Here is a 19,464-nt window from a genome sequence, read left to right as displayed (position 1 = left end):
GAGGCCGGGAGCGAGGGGACGGTCCTGATGGGGAGAGTGGTGTCTCCTTCCAGGGCTGCAAGCCTCTGCACCTGTTTCCTCGGGTCCCTACCCAGTCAGCCCCAGCCGTAGGGCAAATTGAGTTGGGGTCGACCCGGCAGCCGGAGACCTAAGTTGCCGCGAGGTCCACCCAGGACCCAGGAAGCGACTTTCCCGGGTCTTGCCCGTCGCAGGTTCCTGCCCCCACGTGCGTTGCCTCCACTGCAAACTCCGTCTGACTCAGCCTGTTTGACTCCTCTCCTGCTGCCCTCCGGGCCGGGCTGGGGCCGGGGGAGCGCCGGCTGCGCCGGGGCAGTGGGCAGCGCCGGGACCCTGAGGCCCGACCGTTACAGCGCTCGCTGGCGGGGAGGGGGCGGTAGCGGGTCACGCCTCCCGCCCCGCCGCGTGCGCTCTCGCCCCAAGCGTGGCAACTGGCGCCAGGGTTTCCCCGGGGGCGCCCCCCAGCGCAAGCCGCTCGCCCGGGGGTTTCCAACCTAGTCTTGCTGGTCCCGGCGGCCCGTTTCCCCGGGAGAGCCCGCCGCCTGGCCGCTAGCTCACTCTCCCCGCTGGCTGACCAATCCCCGTTTGGAGTTCAAAATTCCCGCCGCTTCACTTGCGCTACACCCTCTCCCTCGTTTGTTTTTTTGTTTTGTGTTTTAAACTTTCACTCCGGTTAAATTATATTGACCCTAAGCTTTATCTCGGATGTCCCTCCAAAGGGATTTAACGAGAATCCCGAGCGCCAGCCGCCGCTATCCCCGGGGCTCGCCCGCCCCTCGCCCACGGGAAACGCCCCGGGGCGGGGCGGGAGGACTCAAGTCGGCGGCGGGTGGGGCCGGGCGGAGCTGCCTCCCTCGCGGGGGAGCCCCCGGGCTCGCCTCAGCCCTGCGGCTCCTGCCCTCGGGGCAGCTGCCCGGCGAGTCCGTGGAGCAGCGGCAGGCGGGCGATGGAGACTGGGAGACACTGGGCGAGAGGAGGCGGGGTGGGGGAGGCGGGGAAAGCGCGGGGGCGGAGGCTGGCAGGGGGCGCTGGAGGCAGGAGCCGCCCGAGCGCTCCGAGCGCCCGAGGGTGCAGGAGGCTTTGAAACCGGGGCAGCGCCGCGAGCCTCCGGGGCCCGGGCGGCGGCTGGGCGGGGAGGTTGGGGGGGCGCTGCCGCCGCCGGGGGCGTCGCCGGCCTCAGCCCCTTTGTTCTCGCGCGCTCCCCCTGGCCGCCCACTCCCCTGCTGTCGCGCGGCGGCGGCTCCTCCCGCCCGAGGCAGTCGGGCTCTGCGCCGGGGGCGGGAGGGGGCGGGGGGAGCGTGCCTGCCGCCGGGAGTGGGGGGCGATGGCGAAGCTCCGGGTGGCTTACGAGTACACGGAAGCCGAGGACAAGAGCATCCGGCTCGGCTTGTTTCTCATCATCTCCGGCGTCGTGTCGCTCTTTATCTTCGGTTTCTGCTGGCTCAGTCCCGCGCTGCAGGATCTGCAAGCCACGGCGGCCAACTGCACGGTGCTGTCGGTGCAGCAGATCGGCGAGGTGTTCGAGTGCACCTTCACCTGTGGCGCCGATTGCAGGGGCACCTCGCAGTACCCCTGCGTCCAGGTCTACGTGAACAACTCCGAGTCCAACTCCAGGGCGCTACTGCACAGCGACGAGCACCAGCTCCTGACCAACCCCAAGGTAAGGACGCCCCGTGAGGGATGCCTCGCTCCTGCGGAGATCTTGAGGTTTGGGGGGAGCATCAGTGTTAGACCCTTCGCGGGGTGGCTCGGAGTATGCTCGCATTACCAGGAGGCGACGAGGCTTCGCAGGCTATACTCAAACCAGGAGTAAATACATCGGGGAGCCCCGGGTCCCCCGGTCCTTCAGGCGGGTTTGTGCACGGCGACCCGTGCGTGGTGCCCGGAGGCTTTCTTTACACACCTGTTTTGCCTGGTCCCAGATTTTGAGGCCTTGGCCCAGCTTAGGTTAGGGCCCTAGAGGGTTGACTTTGGAGAAATGCAAGGAGCCGAAAGTTAACTTTTCCTCCGGTTAAAGCCAGTGCGTCGCGGGGATACACCTACTCCGGCGCATGGTCAAGGTCCGAGCTCCCACTGGCCGCGTCCAGAACTCGTCTTGGGAGGTGCAGCGAGTCTTTTAGCCCCTTGAAAGGTGTTAGAGGTTTCCTTGCCTTTTAACTCTTGACAGACGTTTTTAACTTGTGGTCCAAAGATGAACTTTCGTGGGTCGACAAACGACGTGAAATCAAACGCGAGATTCTGCGTAGATCCATTTTGGGCGGGTACGGCGGACTCCTAGTTTTCATGAAATAGATTGTCAGAAGGGTCTAGAGGCAGCCTAGTGACTCCTAGGCTCTGTGTGCCTAGAAACAATTGGGAGCCACCTGGGAAACGGTAAAACTTTCTGAAAATAGAAAACCGTCCGTGAAATGTACCGAATATTCCTTCCTTTGCAACTTTTTTAGTTCTCACAAGCAAAAACGAGAAAACCTGGTTAAGACTCGAGGGATGGAGAGCAGAGAGAGGGACGCTCAGAAAACTGTTCCCAGTGGAGAAAAAAACTTATAAAAAGCAGTGTCCTCAGTCTGTGAACTAATTGAGCTTTGTAGTGCACCTGATTTTGCAAGAAGGCTTTTCTTTCGTTTTTTCTTTCTTCTCTTGGCCTTTTTTGCTCTTCTTGTTGCTTAACTATCAAAGTAAAGATGTGTATCTTCTTTAAAGTTACCGGCATTTTCCCTCTTTGTGAGAGCAGTGCTTGAAGATCAAGCAAGAAAGCTGTCCATAAGGGAATGAGTCTTGTGTACACAGGAACAACTTTAAGTGTGACAGGATATAATTATATCAATCCAAAAAAAGAATTCTATCTCAATAGTTTACAAGTATTTAAAATAAGCTTATCATTTCTCTACAGTAAACCTCTTGTTCTTGTCTCCTAAACAGTAAAATCTTGAATTGGGGAAATTTTAAAAAGGGAATTCCTTTAAAGAAAAATATATGGCTTCTCTTAAAAAAGATGCTCTTGCTGACAAAGGAAGAGGACCTTAAAAATGAAGATAATATATAAGCAGTAAATATAGAAGTACAGAATTTAGATAGAGTATAATGTTCAAAGTCTTGAAGAAGCAATAATGTTTCAAAGACAAATGTTGTAAATTAATCTGCTCAACGCTCAGGAATTTCAAAACAAATTGCAGGGTTTTAGAAACATCACTTTTTTCAGGATTAAATCATTAATATAAAAGAAAGGTGTCAAAAAGAAATAGTGATTTAGAAATTATATGGTAGTTCATCATTTAAAAGGTGTTGTTATAATTGGTGAAACATTGCTAATTAGTTTAAGATTGTGGTTCAGGCACTAATAAATTACATACATGTTTTTCAGTCAGTGGTTAATATCTAATCAAGACATTGAGAAGGTAGAATTTACTGCATAAAGGCTGTTTCACAATTTCCAGGTAATTTTGAAGGATCTGACAAAAAAAATAAATTGGGATTTAGGACATAGATTTTTAAATCACTTGGAAGGAGTGGTAATGCTTTATATGTAATCCTAGGATTTGATATTTCTCTCTTTTTGTTGCAAATAATCAGTTTTCTTCCAGTGCCAGTTTGGATCCTGGCAACAATCGTTTTGAAGAAGTATCTGAACAAAATAAGATTTTATAAAATAAAGTATACAAGAAATGACAGAACTGCAGAAAGATATGTTAATGTTACAGAAAATGATGAACAACATCCCATTCAATTTAGTCAAGGTTTCCTCGGCCAAAGCAGTATATGTCTCTTTATCCAAATTATGATTGCATCGTACCATTTATAGAACATAAGTATGTTCTTTTGCAGTCACTTTTTGACTTTTGAGCAATGAAGTGCTCAATTTGGAAATTCTTGTAAGCAATTAGTGATGGAAAAATTCAACTCAACCAAAATATTGTGCCAGAGTCCAGTATGTAAGCAGAATGTTTCCACAGTGCCTTTGCAATTAGGCAATACCCACGGCCCGTTGCTGTTGCATCTCGGCTACCCAGACCTTAGCTTTTTATTGAAGGCCTGGGTGCCCCACCCATTCTCTTTGTAGAATGTCTAGATTCCCTACAGTGTCATGGATCCTAATCACCTTCAACTTTCTCTTCTTCATGGCCCACTACCACAAGAAGCCATTTGGGAAATCTCTTTTTAGAAAAAGAGAACAAGGACTTTCTCCCCTCCCTTGAGTTTGCTGCATTAGATACAGTAAAAAGCAGGGAAGGGGAAAGAATATTGCACATATCTAACATCTTAAGCCATAGACTACTAAAGAAGACAGTGTGAATAAATTTGACCTTTGACTAATAATTTCTTTAAAATATCTTTAAGTCCTATTCAACTTACGTTTTGAGTCATATCCTTGTTTCTAAAGCAATCACTGTATTCAGCCATGTAATATAGTACTCAAGTCAGTTATCCTAATTATCCAGTCAAGTCCTAATTATCCACAGGGCAAGGATCTGCTCTTTGAATTGACCGTAGCAAAATCTAAATTTGGGGTCAGCTTCCTCTGGCTACTGTTCTCATCACTGCCTTATCTCTTTGTGACTAGCAGGTGTGTGTGCTAAGAGGTTTTGTTCTCATCCATGGCCATACATTAGAATCACTGGGGGAACTTTAAAAAGAAATTCTGGGGGGGGGCATCCCTGGTGGCGCAGTAGTTGAGAGTCCGCCTGCCGATGCAGGGGACATGGGTTCGTGCCCAGGTCCGGGAAGATTCCACGTGCCACGGAGCGGCTAGGCCTGTGAGCCATGGCCACTGAGCCTGTGCGTCCGGAGCCTGTGCTCCGCAATGGGAGAGGCCACAACAGTGAGAGACCCGCGTACCGCAAAAATAAATAAATAAATAAATAATAAATAAATAAATTCTGGGGAGTTCCCTGGCAATCCAGTGGTTAGGACTCCATGCTTTCACTGCCGAGGGCCCGGTTCAATCCCTGGTCAGGGAACTAAGATTCCGCAAGCTGCGTGGCACGGCCAAAAAAACAAAAAAAAGATAAAAAGAAATTCTGATGCCTGGGTCCAGCCTTCACAGATTCAGACTTGGTCTTGGGTGGGTCCTGGGCATTGATGTTTTTTAAAAAGTTCTACAAGTAATTCTAGTCTGTAGACAGAGTAAAAATAAACACTGGCTTAGAAAATGTCCTCATCTGTTGTGCAAGAAAAGTAAAATAAGAACTGAAAGGGTTCATTGTGATTAATATTTGTGTGTTTGGGTTAAAAGATGTTGCTGATGCTACTGAATCTAGGGAGTTGGTGTGAAAGGGGGGACTCAAATTCTGAAGGAAAAGAAGAGAATCATTTAAAATTAGTTTAATGTAAATGAAACGAACTTACGCAGTTCCAAACATTTAAAATTGGTTTAATGTAAATGAAATGAGCTTGTGCAGTTCCAAACATTTGCTTTTGCCTCGTTGATTACATTGGATTGCAAAGAAAAGATGAATTTTTAAAAACAGCCTCTTGTATATGGAACAAGAGAGAGCAGGTGATTAGAGGCAATATGTTTTATTTTTGAGTTTTTTTCTTTCTCTGATATGAAAAACCTAGAAAGAGAGGACAAACGTCTATTTCTAAGAAACCAGTACTACTGTAAAAGTAAGAGAAACGCATTCAAGAGAATAAAAACTTAGGCAAGAACTAGAAAAGCTTCAGGCTTTAAGTATATACCCTGAAATTGGGTGTAATGAACTACAGGGAATTGTGGCTTAGTTACCTTCTTGGTATCCTACACATCCATACTAGAGTGCCTCTCCCCCCAGCACACACACACTTCCTGTGTAGATGGTGTGGTCCGCTGGGGTTCATTTATGAACTCCATCCTTGAATTAAATGTGCAATACTTTGTGCTCTAGGGAGGTCCATCACATCAAAACTAAGTAATAAAAGGCTCATCTGAATTGTGACAGCTTGTCTATAGTCTTTATTTCTTCATGAAAAAGTGGCTTACTATGGTTGTTTTTCCTCTGGTGACGATATGAAGTAATACTGGGGATGTATATAAAATTTAATTCCACAAATACTTCTTCAGCATCTATTATGATCAGAGAACTGGGCAAAAAACAGGACATACAAAGATGAGTTCATTCATTTAACAAATATTTATTAAGTGCCACTTTGTGCTGTGTGTGTGTGTGTTTCCAGGTTCTAGGACTGGAATAGAGATCAGGCTGGAACCCAGGGCACAAAGATCAGAGCCCTGGGGGTAAGACAGGAGAGTAAGTTGGGGCCAGTAATGCAAAGGTCCTTGACAGATAGGATGGGTTTGGTGGACATTGGGAAGCCATGGTAGGAAGAGTAATGCCCCCTACCAAGGATGTCCACACCCTAACCCCCAGAACCTGTGAATATCTTATGTTACACAGCAGAGGGGAATTAAGTTTGCAGATGAGTGAAGTTTGCTAATCAGCTGACCTTAAGATAGGGAGATATCCTGGTGGGCCAAGTATAATCACAAGGGTCCTTAAATGTGGAGGAGGAGGTCAGAGGGATGCAATTTGAGGAAGGCTCAACTGACTGTTGCCAGCTTTGAATACAGAAGGAGGACACAAGCCAAAGAATGCAGGCAGTCCCCTTTTCCAAGGGAGTGAGAAAAGGCAAGAAAATGGATTCTTTCTTAGAGCCTTCAGAAAGGAATATAGCCCAGCTGGTGTCTTGATATTAGTTCAGTGAGACCCATTTTGGAATTCTGACCTTCAGAATTGTAAGATAATACATTTGTGTTGTTTTGAGCCACTACATTTATGCTCTAACAGCAATAGGAAACTAATACAGAAGTCAAGGAAGGCTTTTGAGTAGGTGACTAATATGATAAGATATTTGAAAACTTGGTCAGATAATATCCACTTATATTATGGCTCTTTAGAAACAATCTAATCTGCAGGCTGCTAGGATTTTCCTGTCTGAGATTACTTATCATAATCCTTCCCTGACATCCATTTGTGGATGCTTTTATGAAGTTCCCAATTATTTGTAAGAACTCCCAAAATTATGTATCTCAAACTCTAATCAGAAACTTTTTACTTTTATAAGAGAGATTTGTGATGTTACAATATATTTCAGTCAAAGTTTGGAGGAAAAATGCATACATTTTATCACACACTTGCCTCAGAATTATAAAGATTTTTACAAGTTGTCAATTTTGTTTATCTAAAATGTTTTTGCTACTCATTTATGAATGAAGATGTCAAGTTTTATTTACCTTGGGTTTAAAATTTTTTTTCCCATCTTTAGCAGAATTTCATATTGAGTTCCTAGATAAACAGTACATTTATATTACAATTATCATAAATATTCGCAGTAAAATACTGAACAGAATGGTTTTTAATATTACATATGTTTCTTACCATTCCTCATGCTGTGCCTGTGGTATTCTCTAGGTCACATAAATCAATGTGTAAAAATTTGTACTTTCGAGTTTTAGTAATACCCTCTTTTCTTTTAAAATAAACACTTATAAAATTGAAAACTGGAATTCCCTGGTGGTCCAGTGGTTAGGACTCGGTGCTTCCACTGCAGGAGGCACAGGTTCAGTCCCTGGTCGGGGAACTAAGATCCCACAAGCCATGTGGCATGGCCAAAAGAAAAGGTGGAGGGAACTATGTGCTTATTAAATTATTTAAATTTATGATCATTTTTGTAAATACACTAATCAGACAAACTTGTTTCATGTATTTGCTTGGTTGAGTAGCAGAGTCCAGCAGATTGGGTCACTAGAAGTTCTCTGTATACCGAAGCACATGTGAAGAAATATCCATTCATCTAAATTCTTCTGTGCCATTCATCTAACTGATGCAGTAGACCAAATGGACTTTGAAACCTTATCCAATGTCCAATTTACTAGTTGTAATCTAACAATATTGCAGTAGCATATATTGACGTTGTATCTCATTAGCAGAAACTAAATCCTAGAAAATTACATTCTAAATCCTAGGAGTTTAATCCAGTTTTTCCTGTGTAATAAATATATTTATACAATTGTCTTTATCGACACAACTTTATTTAAGATAGTTCTTAAGAATGGAAAACCAGACAATAATACTGCTTAGTGAGAGTAAGATCTATTCTGATTATAATTACCTCTGTTTCCTCTGTTACAAGGAGAAAAATGGCAAAAGAAAATCATCTTTATCTCTCTAACACCAGCTTCTATTCTGGAATCTTTTGTTTCTATCAATAGTATCATTATTCTCTGGTATTAATACATTATCAATTTTCACTGCCACTATCCTGGTCAAAGATATTATCATTTGCTTTGATTATTATAGTATCTCTTTACTAATTTCCTTATATCTAGTCAATTTCTTCCTCCAAACCAATGGTTCTCAAAGTGTGAGCCGTGGAGGAGAAGCATCAGCATCATCTGTGAACTTGTTAGAAATGCACATTCTCAAGTCCCATCCTAGACCCATTGAATCAGAAATTTCACCCTAATTTCTGATTTAGTGGTTCTGTGTTGAATTCAAGAATTTATACAGTAAAAAAGTATATAACTACCAAGCTAATAAGTGGGGAAAATGAAATAATATAAAGCAAGCCATTTTTTAAAAATGCAGTAAAAGAAAGTAAAAAGAATGTAGACAGGTAGAATAAATTAAAAAAAAAAGGTAGTAGATTTAAACCCAAATTTATAATTATATTAAATATAAATGGACTAATTCTTCCAATTAAAAGGTAGAGATCATAGACTGGAAAACATACAAACATCAACCCCCCAAAAAAATGAAGAAAGAAAAGCTGGAGTACTTGTATTATATGAAATACAGTAGACTTTGAAGCAAAAAAATGTTACTAGAGATAAAAAGGGACATTTCATAATTATAAAAGTTAATTCAACAAAATATAACAATTGTATATTGGGAGGTACCTAAAAATACAACCTTGAAATACATAAAAACAAAAAAATTAAAGCAGAAATATCTCAAGGGAGAAATATACAAGTCTATCATGATGAGAGATTTTTAACACACCTCTGTTTGTAACTGATAAGCAATCAGACAAAAGCAATATCAATGCACATCCAGCAGATTTGAATAACATGTTTAACAACTGACCCAACTGACATATATAAAATAGTATATCCAGTAGCAGCAGAGTGCACATCGTTTCAAGTGCCCGCATAACATTTCCCCAAACTGATCACATTCTGGGCCATAAAGAAAGCCTTCACAAATTTCATAGCAGTGAAATAATAAAGATTTTATCCTCAGTGAAATTAAGCTAGAAATGATTAAATTTTACTGAGAGACATAGAAGATGTGGGAAATTCATTAGGGAAAGAGTGACCTTATGAATAAATGGTGCTTGAGCAATTAGCTCTACGTAAAAAAGAAATAAAATGTGATACATGGGGCTTCCCTGGTGGCGCAGTGGTTGAGAGTCCGCCTGCCGATGCAGGGGACATGAGTTCGTGCCCCGGTCTGGGAGGATCCCACATGCTGCGGAGCGGCTGGGCCCGTGAGCCATGGCCGCTGAGCCTGTGCGTCCGGAGCCTGTGCTCCGCAACAGGAGAGGCCACAACAGTGAGAGGCCCGTGTACTGCAAAAAAAAAAAAAAAAAAAATGTGATACATACTTCACACCCATAACAACAAATTCCAAACGGAATAAAACCTAAATGTGAAAAGAAAACTATAAAACTTCCAGCAGTTGGAATAGGAAAATATCTTTATGACATAGGCCTAAGAAATATTTTCTCAAATAAGGCTTAAGGAACAAATCATAAAAGGAAAAGATTGATACATTTGAACATGTTAAAACAATAATTTCCATATGACTAAAATTATTGTAAACAAAGTAAAAATGTAAACCACAGACTAGTAGAAGATAATGGTAAAACAAGTAATCAGCAAAGGACTATCTAGCATTTGTGAAAATGTCTACAAATCATTAAGAAAATGACATATGACATAATGGGAAAATCAGTGAAGGTTATGTACAGTCAATTCATGAAAAAACTCAAATGGTCAATAAATGTGAAACAATGCTGTATTCCAGTAATCTCAGGGAAATTCAAATGACAACAATAATGGAATACCATTTCACACCCATCAGATTGGCAAAACTTAATGTTTCATAAGACCAGGTGTTGGTGAGGTTTTGAGAAAATGTTAAATCCTACTGATTGCTGGAAAATTGGTTCAACCACTCAGAAAAATAATCAAACATATCAATAGTATGTGTAACTGAAGTTGTGCATACCTGACAACCACTGTGACAATCAAGTGAAGTGACAACAATTTCACTTCAAGGAGTTTACCCTAATAAAACTATAACATGTATTCAAGGAAGTATATATGAGGATTTTCATTGCAGAACTGTTTGTAGTAGTGAAAAAGTAGAAACAATCTAATTGAATTTATTCGGATATTGGATGGGGTACTTTATTTATTTTTCTTTTAAAGAGACAGCCTTTATTTTAAGGATTTTTACATTGAAGACTTCAAAAAGTGGTAGGTTTTTAGAACTTATTGACCTGTATTTAAAAGGAACTGTTGACAGAATTTTACCAGAAATAATCTGAACAAGTGGGAAAATACAGTTAATACTACTGAAACCTACTAAAATAATTCCAGGACATATGGTTTATCTGACATAACGATACCTCTAAATACTGCCACTGATATGAAACTGACTGCTTCTTACTTTTCTAAACACACAGTGGTATAATTAACAATATTCAATCACCTCTGTTCTTTCCTGAATATATAAAAATTAAAATACCAATTAAAAAACTATTCTTCTTGGACTTCCCTGGTGGCGCAGTGGTTGAGAGTCCGCCTGCCGATGCAGGGGATGCGGGTTCGTGCCCCGGTCCGGGAGGATCCCACGTGCCGCGGAGCGGCTGGGCCCGTGGGCCATGGCCGCTGAGCCTGCGCGTCCGGAGCCTGTGCTCCGCAACGGGAGAGGCCGCAGCGGTGAGAGGCCCGCGTACCAAAAAAAAAAAAACAAACTATTCTTCTCTTTAAATGTTTCTTACAGATACAATTTAAATATTTTCATTCAATAGTGGTGTGGTTTAAGAGATTTTTCATTCACAAGTCAAACAATCCACCCAAAGGGAACTGATAGTCTGTAGGTTCATTGTGCAAATAAAGAGTTTCGGAATGAAGCAACTGACTTTTCTAAAGTACAAAACATAAAATTCTTAGAAGATACATTCAATAAGCTCTACTAAGCAGCTGGCCACAGAACTAGAACATTTGATAATTTTCCTGGTGAATTCAATGGAGTTCCAGATGTTTCCAAACTCAACTTGAACTCTCATCTTCAGCTTTGTATTTTGCTTTTCCAGTTTTGCTAATAACACAAACATGATTCAAATCCCTGAAGTATTCATTATAGTCAAGGGCATATCCTACAACAAACTTGTCTGGAATTTCAAGTCTAACAAAGTCTGGTCTATATCCAACACTTCGAGGGATCCTTTTCACCAGCAAGCTTGCAACCTTGACCATCTTTGGATTATGCTGCTTGACCAAGGAAAGCAAGGTTTGCATTGTTTAGTGTCAATTATATCTTCAACAATCAAGACATTCTTTCCAGTTAAGGTTGAGAGATCATCTCCACCAATTACTTTTATGTCACCTGTTGACAGGTGACATAAAGATAAAATCTACATTTTATCTACATAAATTTTATCTACATAAATCTTTATCTACATAAAGATAAAATCTACAGTCATAGGTATAGATCTATCACTATTTCTGTTTCAGTGCTTTGATGTAATCCAGCAGATCAGCAAAGAATTTATAGCCCCCCTTGAGCACACAGAGGGCCACGATGTGAGAGCCTTCCATCTCCTTCATCACATCTTGAGCCAGCCGTTCGGTCCAGTCCATAATTAGTCCGTGAGGAATAAACACCTTTTCCAAATCCTCAGCATAATGATTAGGTATACAACATAAATCTAGGTCATAACCTGGTGCATCATCACTAATCACAACGCTGGGGCTGCGAGTCACCATAACGGAACTGGCTGGCGCGGGCTGATGGCAATCTGCTCTTTTTTTAAATTAATTTTTATTGGAGTATAGTTGATTTACAATGTTGTATTAGTTTCTGCTGTACAGCAAAGTGTGGGCTACTTTAATAGGAACCTCGTAACAGTAACCTAAACAAAGGAACTACTAGGTTTTTTTCTTTTGTAAATGTATGAGCTTGTAAGCAGTCTGTGGGGCTGTGCCATTCTGATCTGGAAGGTCATTCAAACACCCAGTTTCTTACTGTCTTGTTGCTCTAACTGTCCCTTAACATGGTTTTCCTAACTTCATCACGTCTGCCTTTTAGGCAGTGAGAAGAGTGAAAGAGAAAAATAAAAGGCAGGCAGCTTCCTTTAAAATATATATATATATTTCAAATATTGTAATATTTGCCCTTTTAACGTGTACAGGGTTTTGGTATATTCACAGAGTTGTGCAACCATCATTGCTAATTCCAGAATATTTCCATTCCTCCCAAAAGAAATCTCATGCACATTACTATGCACTCCCAATTCCTCCAGCTTGGTCATGGTATATAATCCTTTTTATATGTTCCAAGATTTAGTTTAACAGCATTTTGTTGAAGATTTTTGCATCTATATTCATAAGGTATATTGTTGTGTAGTTTTCTTGTGATATCTTTGTCTGCTTTTGGTATCATAATAACAGAATAAGCTGGGATGTATTACCTCTTCTTCTTTTTTTGGCAGAAGAGTTTATGATTTTGCACCGTGGTCAAGTGGGATTTATTTTAGGAATGCAAGGTTGGCTAAACATAATAAAATCAATGTAATACAACATATTAATAGAATAAATGACAAAAATCACATGCATGTATATGCAGGAGAAACGTTTGACAAAATCCTTCCTTGACTTAAAAAATCAACAAACTAGGGACAGAAGGGAACTTTGTCAACCTGTTAAAGGGAAACTATGAAAAACCCACAATCTATATCATACTTAATGATGAGAGACTGAAAGTTTTCCCCTAAGATCAGGAACAAGACAAGGATGTCCACTCCTGCCACTCACGTTCGATATTGTACTGTAGGTTTTAGTCAGGACAATTAGGCAAGAAAAAGAAACAAAAGACAGCCAGATTGGAAAGGAAGAAATAAAAGTATCTCTATTCACAAATCACATGATCTTGTATATAGAAACTCCTGGAGAATCCCCTAAAAAAAAAAAAAAAAAGCTATTGGACCTAGTAAATTCAGCAAGATTGCAGGATACAAAGTCAATATACAAAAATCAATTATATTTTTGTACACTAGCAATGAACAATCCAAAAGTAAAATTAAGAACACAATTCTATTTACAGTAGCATCAAAATAATCAAATACTTAGGAATACATTTGACAAATTTAACAAAAGAATGTAAGACTTGTACCCTGAAAACTACAAAACACTATTGAAAGAAATTAAAGAAAAACTAATTAAAGATAACCTTTGTTCATAGATTGGAAGACTGAATATTGTAATATGATGGCAACACTCCCCAAATTGATCTATAGATTCATTACAATTCCTATCAAAAACTCAGCTGGATTTTCTTTGTCAGAAGTTGACCAGCTAATCCTGAAATTCAGATGAAAGTACAAGGGACCCAGGATAACCAAAACAATCTTGAAAAAGGAGAACAAAATTGGAAAACTCACACTTTCCAATTTTAAAACTTACTAGAAAGCTATAGTAACCAGGACTGTGTGGTACTGGCATAAGGAATAGATTCCAAATCTATGGAGTAGAGTTGAGAGTCCAGAAATAAATGTATACATTTATAAGTAATTGATTTTGACAAGGGTGTCAAGAGCATTCAACAGAAAAAAAAAGTCATTTTAACCAGTGGTGCTGGAACAACTGTTTATACACATGCAAAGGAGTGAAGTTGGACTTCTACTTCACACCATATACAAAAATTAATTCAAATTGATGAGAGACCTAAATATAAGAGCTAAAACTATAAAGCTCTTAGAAGAGAGCATAGGTGTACATCTTTATACCTTTGAATTAGGCACAATTTCTTAACATGACACAAAAAGCATAAGTAATCAAAGGAAAAATAGGTAATTGGACATAATCAAAATTTTAAAATGTTTGTGCTTTGAAGAATACCATCAAGAAAGTGAAAAGACAAACACAGAATGAGAGGAAATATTTGCACATCTGATAAGGGTTGAATATCCAGGATATATAAAGAACCTTTACAACTCAATAACAATAATAACAAAAAGACAAATTACCCAATTTATAAATAGGCAAAAGTTGGGAACAGATATTTTTCCAAAGAAGGTATACAAACGGCCAACAAGCACATGAAAAATTTGTTCAACATCATTAGTCATTAGAGAAATGCAAATCAAAACCACAATAAGAGGGCTTCCCTGGTGGCACAGTGGTTGAGAGTCTGCCTGCCGATGCAGGGGACACGGGTTCGTGCCCCGGTCCGGGAAGATCCCACATGCTGCCGGAGCCTGTGCTCCGCAACGGGAGAGGCCACAACAGTGAGAGGCCCGCGTACCGCAAAAAAAAAAAAAAAAACCACAATAAGATACCACTTTCAACCCACTAGAAGACTATTAAAAAATAAAAGACAATAACAAGTTTTGGTGAGGGTGTGGAGAAATTAGAATCCTCATACATTGTTGGTAAGAATGTAAAAGATTTGCAGCTGCTTTGGAAAACAGTTGACTGTTCCTCAAAAAGTTAAACAGAATTACATATGACCCAGCAACTCCATTCCTAGGTATATACCCAAAAGAAATGAAAACACATGTCCACACAAAAACTTGTACATGACTATTTGTAGTAGCATTATTTATAACAACCAAAATGTGGAAATAAATCAAACGTTCATCAACTGACAAATGGACAAACAAAATGTGCTATATCCATGCAAGGAATTCTATTTGGCTATAAGAAGGAATGAAGTGTTGATACATGCTACAACATGATTGAAAACGTGCCAAGTGTGAGAAGTCAGCCACAGAAGATCACATATTATACAATTCCATTTACATGAAATGTCTAGAGTAGGGAAATCTATAGGATGATTGGGAATGATAGCTAAAGGGTACATATATGGTGTTTTCTTGGGGTGATAAAAACATTCTAAAATTGATTGTGGCGGTGGTACACCTCTGTGAATCCACTTAAAAACATTGAATTATACACTTTAAAGGGGTGAATTGAATGGCATGTCAGTTATATTTCAGTAAAGCTCTTACCAAAAAATAATGTTGATGGGAGATTTACTTTGCAAATTTGGCATTTCAAATAACTTGTAAAGAGGTTAAAACTTCCCTACTATTTGGAAAAATATGTACTTTAAAATATTAATTTTCCAAATAAAATTTATTTGCAAAATACTCAAAAATTATTTAGAAAATTTTTAGTTAAAATAAAATTATAATTTTGATGGAACACATTTTGAATGTACAAAAATAAACTATGAAAGTACTAAAAATATAGATGAATATTTACATAATTTGGGCAGTGGGCAAAGCCTTTCTAAGGCTAACAAGAGCAAAAATCATAAAAGAATACACTCATTTATTTAATGACATAGTAAGAAAAAACTTAACTTATATTTTTTAAAGAACATTAAAATTGAAAGAAAAATGACAAATTTGGGAGAATATTTGCACCATGGTAGAGCAATAATTCAAAACTCATTATGTGAAGCTGTCTTAGCAATAAATGATCATCTCTTCTGTATAAGACTAGGTGTGATGGTTAATTTTCTGTGTCAATTTGACTGGAGCTAAGGGATGCCCAGATAGCTGGTAAAACATTATTTCTGTAATGAGAGAAATCCCAGAAATGTTACTTTAAAATAAATGCTCTTTGGAGCACACAGGGCACGACTAGAGAATACAGCTGAGAGGATCAGTGTGTTGGAGATGAAGGTACCGACTTGAGAAAACCATAGTGTGTTGTACTTGTATACCTGCCTCACCCATACCAGTTTACGTTGCCACAGTACTGAAGGAATAGAAAGCCTCTTCTATGGTTCGTGTTCCAGGCACCACCTTAGGTTTCACTAATTGTGTTCATGGCAGAGGTACACACATAGCAGACCTTTAGAAGCTGCCTGGTAGAGTGGGAAAGGCTGCAGTTTTGAAATCGAGGTACCTACACCTGAATCTAGGTGTGCACCTCTGGGCCGGTCACTCAACCTTTTTTCTTAAACAATCCCTCAATTTTCTTTTTCTTTTTCTTTTTTTAAAAAATTTATTTATTTTATTTTTGGCTGCGTTGGGTCTTCGTTGCTGCGAGCGGGCTTTCTCTAGTTGCGCCGAGCAGGGGCTACTCTTCTTTGTGGTGCGCGGGCTTCTCATCGCGGTGGCTTCTCTTGTTGTGGAGCATGGGCTCTAGGCTCACGGGCTTCAGTAGTTGTGGCACGTGGGCTCAGTAGTTGTGGCTCACGGGCTTAGTTGCTCTGCGGCATGTGGGATCTTCCTGGACCAGGGCTCGAACCCATGTCCCCTGCATTGGCAGGCAGATTCCCAACCACTGCGCCACCAGGTAAGCCCCCAATCACTCAACCTCTTGATCCTCAGTTTCCTCACAGACTGAGGATTATTGATAATACAGGTTATAGATAATATATGGATAAATATGATCCAAGAAGGTATAATTGATTAATACTTGTGGAATAAATAAACCTTGGCATTTGCATTTTTAAATAATTACTGAGGCATCAAGTAGGGAAAATTTCACGGGCAAGGAAAGAGTTTAGGGACTTTGTCACAAACTTTGTAATATCGAGACAACAGCTTAGTTTCTGGTATCTCAATATTTCCAACTCTCCATTCCTTAATCTTCATAGCTGGTAGGAAAATATCTACTTGTACAAATCTTCTGCAGGTTGCATTATTTTAAAATACCTGTAGAATCATTAATTCAACAGATGTTTATGGAGGACCTGCATGTGGCAGACACACTATTCTAGGTTCTGGGGATGCAGTGGTAAAAGAAATCCCTGCTGGGTTGGAGCTTACTTTCTGTGTAGTTGTCGGAGAGCTTTACACAGTACTGGGTGTGTGTGTGTGTGTGTGAGCATGTGCATGCATTTACTGCTTAGTTCTGAGGTGACATCCACCTCCTCCATCCATTGGGCTTTCTTTCTCCCATGCCCATGTGAAGTACTGAATGTCTGTTTTCTTCTGGTTGATGTCAAGCACCTTGCCCTTCAGTGTTTTTCAACAGATACTTATTTGATTTTGCAGAGCCGCTAGGTGGAAAACTAACAACACAAATTTATGGCATTAAAATTTTGCAGAGCTTCAAAATTTCCATTGGAGGGAGTTCCCTGGTTGCCTAGTGGTTAGGATTCTGGACTTTCGCTGCCATGGCCCCAGTTCAATCCCTGGTCAGGGAGCTGAGATTGAGATCCCACAAGGCAAGCAGCATGGCAAAAAATTTAAAAAATAAATTCCCACTGGAGATTTATTGAGCATGTTCAGGGAATGCAGAATATTTTTTCAGAAAGATAAGTTCAGATATGAATACTCAGCAAGTTTAGTTACCAAAGAAATGCTCTCCAAAAACACAAAATTAGAAACAAGAATGAGGGAATAACTGTAAATATAGGAAAAGTTAAAATAATTTCAAGTGAATACTTTGATCAAATACAATGCCAGTAAATTTGAAACCATAGGACGATATGGTAATTCTCTAGGATAATACAAACTTCGAAACTAAAACAATCTAATAGTGATTAAAAAAAAAAATAGACGAATTACCATAGAGGAAATGGAGAAAGTTCTCAATAGAACTACTATTGGGACTCCTCCGTCCCAATCCCTTTTGGCATCCAGAAACAACTATATTTAACTATTTTTGTCTTCTGTTTTTCCTAGTAGTTACCACCATGTTTCTAAACAGTAAGCTCTGTGATGTATATATTTTATTTTTTTGATTTTTGTTTGTTTTTATTGGAGTATAGTTGCGTTACACTGCTGTGTCAGTTTGATATATATATTTTAGACACAATTGCCTGCCTATGATTGAATCTGAGGATTTAGCTTTCTTACACCATCCCATTCCATCTCATTTTCCCCCCTTCATCCTTTAAATATCATGATTTTTGGCTAAATTAGCATTGAGTGCTTAACTTATTTTTACTATGTATTGTTCGGGGTTTTTGGTTTGTTTTTTTGCGGTACGCGGGCCTCTCACTGTTGTGGCCTCTCCTGTTGTGGAGCACAGTCTCCGGACGTGCAGGCTCAGCGGCCATGGCTCACGGGCCCAGCCGCTCCGTGGCATGTGGGATCTTCCTGGACCGGGGCACGAACCCGTGTCCCCTGGATCGGCAGGCGGACTCTCAACCACTGCGCCACCATGGAAGCCCGTATTGTTCGTTTTTATTGCAACTTTTTATGTTCTTTGAGCTGATAATCATCCCCTTATAATATTTTCTTACTTCCTTGTATACCTTTCTCTTACTTTAACAAAATTCTCCCACAGAATTGTAAAACTCCTTTGCACACCGTTTTTCATATACTTATTCATTATACGTAACTGTTTCATTCTACTTCTTTCTCTTTTAAAAAAACTTACCTGGCATAACTTTTCTGAACTCCTTTAGCCTATTGCCGCAAACCGAACTGGTTGCACCTTAGGCCTGCTCTGTCTCTCCTCTGTTAGGTACTCTGTTTCCTTGACCCCATGCCTTCTGCTTTATACCTTTGCTTTGGTGGAGTGCATCCTCAAGTAGCTTCCTGAGAAAGGGTGCATGGGAAGTATACCTTTTGGATCTTATGTATTGTTCAGAGTTCTGTTTCTGAGGCTTTAACGTACTCTAATCTGTTTACTCAAAGTGCAATTTATTATTTGTTATCTAGTGCCCATAAATCAGTGTAGGTCTATACCTCCAACGTCATGCCTTTCAAGAGAAATAAACAATCAGGAGTTCTGCTCAAAGATATGCTCAAACTGAGCTCAAATTTTTTCATCCATCAAAACTGGTCATAGGCTTCAGGTACTCCCTAGCACACTGCAGAGTACTCCTGGAGGTATGTATGTCTTGGTATGAGAAAAACAAGCCCACATTAACAACTGCACATTAAGACAAGTTGGGGAAAGCCGCAGTACAAAAGAGAAGGTGCGTTGGGAATGCGAGCCATTTTCTCGTGAATCTTATTTGCCTGCAGGACCTGCTTTAGCCCTGAAAACCCCACCTATATGTCTCAGTGGGTCAAATAGCCCAGTATACAATGGATAACGTGGTGACTGGGTGTCGCATGTTCAGGCATTCGGTAACAAACCAAGGGTTTCTCAAAAGGAGGTTAGTGATTTGTCAAAGGAAGCATGAGTTTGATTTATGCTATCAGAGCTCTCTACAGGCTCCATCTATCCCTCCAATCTGGCACAGACACCTTGGATACCATTGGAGGCCCTGGGCCACGGAAGTCAATCAAGAGAGCTTTCTGTAGCCTGGAGTGCCTGGAGCGGGT

General features: G+C 40.5%; 1 protein-coding gene and 1 pseudogene across 4 annotated transcripts in view; one reads left to right on the top strand and one right to left on the bottom strand.

The window, feature by feature from the left end:
- The first annotated feature begins 1,102 nt into the window (after positions 1-1,102).
- The window catches only part of KCNMB4 (potassium calcium-activated channel subfamily M regulatory beta subunit 4), a 67,845-nt gene continuing 49,483 nt past the window's right edge, over positions 1,103-19,464 (top strand). For all 3 annotated transcript variants that reach the window (XM_079937465.1, XM_079937464.1, XM_079937466.1), the window contains exon 1: positions 1,103-1,678. In XM_079937465.1, the coding sequence (XP_079793591.1) occupies positions 1,343-1,678 (336 nt within the window). In that variant the 5' untranslated portion in view covers positions 1,103-1,342. The remainder of the gene's footprint in view (positions 1,679-19,464) is intronic.
- Positions 11,213-11,989, bottom strand: LOC307194812 (hypoxanthine-guanine phosphoribosyltransferase-like; annotated as a pseudogene). Its single transcript has 2 exons — positions 11,686-11,989; positions 11,213-11,637 (listed from the first exon to the last, which is right to left on the bottom strand). The product of its transcript is annotated as a hypoxanthine-guanine phosphoribosyltransferase-like (transcript).

The sequence above is a fragment of the Stenella coeruleoalba genome (genome assembly GCF_951394435.1).
Source record: "Stenella coeruleoalba genome assembly, chromosome: 11".
Taxonomy (NCBI): domain Eukaryota; kingdom Metazoa; phylum Chordata; class Mammalia; order Artiodactyla; family Delphinidae; genus Stenella; species Stenella coeruleoalba.
The sequence above is the reverse complement of the archived record's forward strand: the minus strand, read 5'-3'. Positions and strand labels throughout refer to the sequence as shown.